The following is a 6,000-nucleotide window of genomic DNA, read 5'->3' on the forward strand; positions in this document are numbered from 1 at the left end:
TCCGGCACCCCTGCCTGCCGAGTACCTGGTAAATCCCAATAAAAGCCTGAAAAAGCCACTGAGGGCTACAGACTCCTCCTTCACCCCGTCTGCCCGGGTCATAGAGACCCTGTCCTGTGGCCTTCCCACTGCTACAGTCAGGGAAGGCTTCCTCCAGGAAGCCACAATGCGATCTGATGGGCAAGCAGAAATTAGCCAGGTAAAAGTGAAAAGGGGGTGCCCAGGCAGAGGGTATATAGCATGCTCAAAAAGCCCAGATCAAAAGGAGCAGCACTGTTGGAATGCAAGTGAACAGGTCTCATTTTAGAGCATCAAAATTAGAAACTTGGGGGTGGGGGTGGGGGGTGGTCAGGCCTCCATCCAGGTGATTCTGATGCTCAGTCAAGAGCAACTGATCTAGCATAAAACTGCCACCTGGTAACAAGAAGCAAATGCAGCCTGTTTTGCTGAGAAGTATCATAATTTCCCAGCCCCCTCCACAATCAACACCCAAATACAAAGAGGCCACAGTCATGGGAATAACAGACAGAACCTACTTACGCTGTCACACTCAGGAGATGAGAAAAGTGTGGTGCAAAGAAAGCAAGCACAGTTACAAAGGAAGCAGGCAGGGCAGGACTGGTATAGTGATTTCTTGCTATTCTTCAATCAATGCTTCCATTGAAGTTTTCAAAGTATGTGAGTATGTTAGGGGTTTATGAAAGATGATTTTGTTACAAATAAACTGCCTTCAGGGCCTCCCCTGGTGGCCCAGCGGTTGAGCGCTGGGCTGAGAAGCTGTCAGAGCCTCTGCAGCTCCAGTTCGATCCCCCGCCACCGGTGGGAGGGTCCCACATGGCGCGCAGACCTCTCTTGCTGCCCGCTGCTCCCCTCAGCAGTGGACTTCGGTCCTTCTGCCTGTTCTGCTTCCCACTCTGGCTCTGGTGAATTCTCTGACCCTCCCGCACTTCTGACTGTGCCCAGTGCTTGTATGAATAAATAAATAAATCTTTAAAAAAAAAAAATGCCTTCAACGATGGTACTGGAAGACTGGACAGCCATATGCCAAAGAATGAAGTTGGTCTCCCTGCCTCACATCACACATAGAAACCATTCAACTGGAGCATATATCTAAATGTAAGAGCTAAAACTATAAAATGCTTAGAAAGAAAACCCCAAAGAATAAATCTTTGTGGCCTCGAGTTAAACAATGATTTCTCAGATACGACACCAAAAGCACAAGTGAAAAAGGAAAATAGATTAACTGGACTGTTAAAATTACAAACTTCTGTGCTCCAAAGGATATTATCAAGAAAGTGAAAAGGCAACTCAAAGAGTGGGAGAAAATATTTACAAATTACAGATGTGGTATGGGATTGTATCCAGACTATAAAGAACTCTTATAACTCAATAAAAAGGCAAGTAACACAATTTTTAAAGGGGTAAAGGATTAAAAGATATACAAATGGCCAATAAGCACAATAAGCTATCAATCCCTTCACACCTATCAGGAGGGCTAAAATGAGAGACAGAAACAAGTATTGACAAAGATGTGGAGAAACAGGAACCCTTATATGTTGTTGGTAGGGTTTTTACATGGTGCAGCTACTTTGGAAAAGCAGTTTGGCATTTCCTCACAAAGTTAAAGTTACCGTATGACTCAGCAATTCCATCCCTAGGTATATATCCAAGAGAAATAATCTCTACACAAAAAACTTGTATCACAGCAGCGTTATTCAGCCTTATTCCAAAAAGTGGAAACAACCCAAATGCCCATCAACTAATGAATGGATAAACAAAATGTGGTATAGCAATGGAAAAATTATTTAGCCGGAAAAAATAATCAGCATTCTATGACATTGCTGAATCTTGAAAACATTATGTTAAGTGAAAGAAAGCAGTCAGGAAAGATCACATATTGTGTGGCTCCCTTTATATAAAATGTCCAAATAGGCAAATTGAGGGATAGAAAATAGATTAGCCGTTGCTTAGGGCTGGGGACATAACTTGTCTGTTAGTGGGAATACATCACTATTAGTGGTAGTAATACAGAGCTTCTTTTGGGGGTGATGAAATGTTCTGAATTTTTTTTTAAGATTTATTTTTATACAAGACCTGGGGTTCAGGCCAGAGGTGCTGCAGGGTGAGAGGATTCACCAGAGACAGAGCAGGGAGCAGAACAGGCAGATGACTGAAATACACTGCTGAAGGGAGCAGTGGGCGTGACAGGAGAGGTCCCCATGAAATGTTCTGAATTAATTCATAGTGGTAGTTGTGCAATCTTGTGAGTATAATAAAAAACCCTGAATTGGGGGCCTCCCTGGTGGTGCAAGAGGTTAAGACGCAGCACTATGAAGCGCTCTGCAGCCACTGCAGCATGAGTTCGATCCCCAGCCAGAGAGGTGTCCCACATGGTGCAGCAGATCTCCCATCTCCCCTGCTGCCTCCCTCAGCAGTGTATTTCAGTCAATCCTCCTGTTCTGTCTCTCACTCTGTCTCCGGTGAATTCTCTCACCCCTCCACCCCACATCTCTGGCCTGCAGCCCAGCTCTTGTATGCATAAATAAATAAATCTTTAAAAAAAAAACACTGAATTGTACACGTTGTAAAGGGGTGAATTTTCAATTAGTAGTTACCAGAAGAGCAGAAAGGAGGATGGGTAAATCAGATAAAGGGGTCAAAATTGTGTGGTAAAAGAAGTATGAACATAAGTTGACTTTTAATGATGCACACCTGAAATGTATAAAATGTCATAATGCAATGTTACTTCAATTAAAAATAAATTAATAAAATGAGGGTGAATTTTATGTTATATAAATTATACCTCAGTAAATTTGTTATGGAAAAATAAACTGCCGCTACCTCTGGAAATCCTTCCCAGAGTCCTAGTTATCTGCCTTTTGTCTGGCTAGACAATTCCATTCGAAAGATCAGAAGCCAGTTTGGAACTACAGGATGTCCTGACTTTCTTCCTAACTTGGCCACACCATTCCCAAAACAAGGAAGGCAGAGGATGTCATCAAATGCTAGAGATTCCAAAACTGCAAGAAACGGTTCTGTTTTTAAAAAGCAGGTGAGAATTATTTTTAAACAATTTGGTCTGGGGACCTAATTTCTCAGTGGCAGTCCCTGCTGGGGAAAGGAAGATGAATTGTAGAATTACAGATGCAATGTGTGTTCATGAAACCTGCAGAGCTGCCCCTTCCTTGGCTCCTTGACAAAGGAATAAAGGCACATGGAAAAGCTCTGGTGAAACTTTAGTCTTGAAACCTGAACTGACATTTTCTTCTCCTCCAAGGACTAGAATGACCTATCACAAAAGAAACCCTTTTAAGGCATTTTACCTCTCCTTCTGTTTTTGCTCACTCCATCCTTCTATCTACTGAAGCTGAAGGTGACCTTAGAGATCCTTTAGTCATGAGGTGTGGCAGTCCTGAGGACTGGGTTAAAGATGAGGCAGGCTGAGCCTTGACTGGGTAGTCATTGATTATTGATGTCTGACATGCATACAGAAAGGATAATCTTCTGAGATACTACTTCCATGCCTGATCATCCCATCTCCCCCATTTCACGGTTGAGAAAACTGAGGCTTGGAAAACTTACATGATGCACTTAAAATCCCATGCAAGTGATAGGGGGCTGGGATTGCCAGCTCTTCAATACTCCAGGTCACAGGGATTTGCTCTGGTCTTGAATGGGCCAAAAAGACATAGTAACAGTTTTGTGTTACTAAAAGTTATCCCCAGGTATCCAGAGAATTCCCTGAATATCCCCAAATTCAGACTATGGAAAAAGGAGGAAGCAATATAAAGGACCATTTTCCAATGCTGACCTTGTATTATCATTTACAAAGTTTGGGTTTTACACTCTTATGTTACAAGTGGAGGCATAAATGTTGTTCAGAGTTAAGTGACAGAAGAAAAACAAATTTACACCCAAGACAACTCCTATCTTAACAAACAACAGCACCCTCCCCCCAGCACCATAAACAAAGGTGGACCTGGCTTGGGCATCAAAACTGGGAATGGCAGTGGAGGAAGCTTCCTGGTCACTGAGTCCTAGTCAACCTGAAAGCCAGTTCATTCCAGTATGATTTTAAACCAGGGTTCTGAGGTCTGGAGGCCCTTGATATTCACAATGCAGTAAACAGCACAGACAGGGAGTTGGAAATAGACTATCACCTTTAACTTCCAGAGATGGTAGAGTAGAGGCTGTTTTCTCTTCCTCCCCCCAACACAGTGACCACCAAGTCAAATGCCTGGAGGACTCAACAGGTAATATCCATGACTGAAGAGAGCCAGGGGGAAGTACTACCACATCAGGGAGAGGTAGACCAAATTTGGGGTCTCACGCCCTATATTAAAGGGCATGACTTCCGATCAGTTCCAGGTGGGAAAACAGGCTGTCTGCTGCCATATCTTCAGATTTTTCTTCAGATAAGCTGAAAATGTAGATTATGGGCAAGTTTATTGTTCTAAAATAATTGCTACAAACAAAACAAAATAAAAACTTGGGAGAACCTAGCAATTAGCAGCTTTTCCCACTTGCTGCTAGGAAGCTCACAGAGCAGTTCCTCCAGGAACCTGCAAGAGATCAACTGGGTAGGGTGGACATGGAGACATGAAGACACAGAAAGTAGCAGGGTGCAAGTATTTAGCAAATTACATCACCTCCCTTGTTCCATCTCCTTTCTCTTCACCAGTGTCTCTTCACTGCTTGTGACTCTGCCCTACACACTACACATTTGCTAGTGAATTAAATTAAAAAATAGTTTGCATGATATATATCATATATATGCTATTCTTACATGATATATATCATATATATATATTTCGTAAGCAGCCCTCACGAGGGAGAGTACAGATAAAGCATTTAAGATCTTTTACCAATCATGTCAAGTGTAACGGGAAGTTTTTTGTAAGTCATAAAATTATTTCAAGATAAGACCTTTTTTAAACAAGTGAAGGAGGAAGGCATGGCTTTGAGTGTGCTGGTCTGCACAGGGCAGCATGCAGGTGTGTGCAGGGAAATTCACAGGTTACAGGTGTAAGGAGGGTTCCACCTTGAGCAGAGGGAGGGGGAGAGCAAAATAAAGGAGCCTGGAGTCTGAGCACCCGTGCAGCAGGTAAAACCAGAACGCGAATTTATACCCGACGCCTTCAAAAACCAACACTTCCAATTTTTCCATCTTCCAAATCCCCATTTTCCATTCCCCACTGTTCCCATCACCTCTCCGCACACCCTTTCCAGTCTCGCCGGCTGCGGGTCCCGAGAGCCGGGACAGCCCGTCCTCCATCAAGCGCCTGGGAAAATTCCTGGCTGCAGAGCGAGCCGAACGGCTGCAAACTCCAGACCCTGCCGGGGCGGCTTCCCGGCCACGGCCCCCGCCGGATCGGGCTGCATGGACGGAATCCTGCCCCTGGCTCTCCCCTCCCAGCCGAAGCTTTAGCAAAACTCAACTTTTCCCTTCAAATCGCAGAACCTTACCTGCGGAGACCCAGGGAGCCAGCAGTGCGCCGAGGCACAGCAGGACCCAGGGCGCAGGAGCCCGGCCGCCCGCGGCCATCTCGCCCCAGACGCCGGCAGGGGCCCCTCGGGAAACGCAGGCTCTGGCGGGGCTGTGGTTGTCCCCCAGGGCCTGGCCCCCGTAAGACCAAGCGCTCCTCCCGGCCCCCGGAACCGACGGCGAGGCTGCACTTCCCGCAGCCCCCGGGAAGGATGCTCGGGCCAAGCCCGACGTCCGGGGCTGGCAGCCGCGCGGGGCGCACGGCACGGTGCTCCCTCCGAGCGCCCGAGCCGCGGGGGGCAGGGCGCACCCCGCCCCCTGAGCCCGCCACCCACTCCGGTTCGCGGAAAACAACAGGGGCCGCGCGCCCGCGCGCCGCCCATCCAGGCGGGAGCCCGACTTCCTCTACCTTGCCCGGGAGGAGGGCTTTACGCGCAGAGCGCGCCCGGCCGGCTCCAGCCCGGCGGGGGCGGAGCGCGGGGGCCGGGCCCTCCCCAGCCTCCTGCGCCCGGGAC

General features: G+C 47.0%; 1 protein-coding gene across 2 annotated transcripts in view; it reads right to left on the bottom strand.

The window, feature by feature from the left end:
• Window positions 1-5,545, bottom strand: part of VSIG10 (V-set and immunoglobulin domain containing 10) — a gene marked incomplete at both ends in the record, with an annotated part of 28,769 nt that extends 23,224 nt beyond the window's left edge. For both annotated transcript variants that reach the window (XM_084253544.1, XM_084253545.1), the window contains one exon: window positions 5,467-5,545. In XM_084253544.1, coding sequence (XP_084109670.1) covers window positions 5,467-5,545 — 79 coding nt within the window. The remainder of the gene's footprint in view (window positions 1-5,466) is intronic.
• Between the last annotated feature and the right edge of the window lie 455 nt (window positions 5,546-6,000).

This window comes from Talpa europaea (genome assembly GCF_964194135.1).
Source record: "Talpa europaea genome assembly, chromosome: 14".
In the NCBI taxonomy this organism is placed as follows: domain Eukaryota; kingdom Metazoa; phylum Chordata; class Mammalia; order Eulipotyphla; family Talpidae; genus Talpa; species Talpa europaea.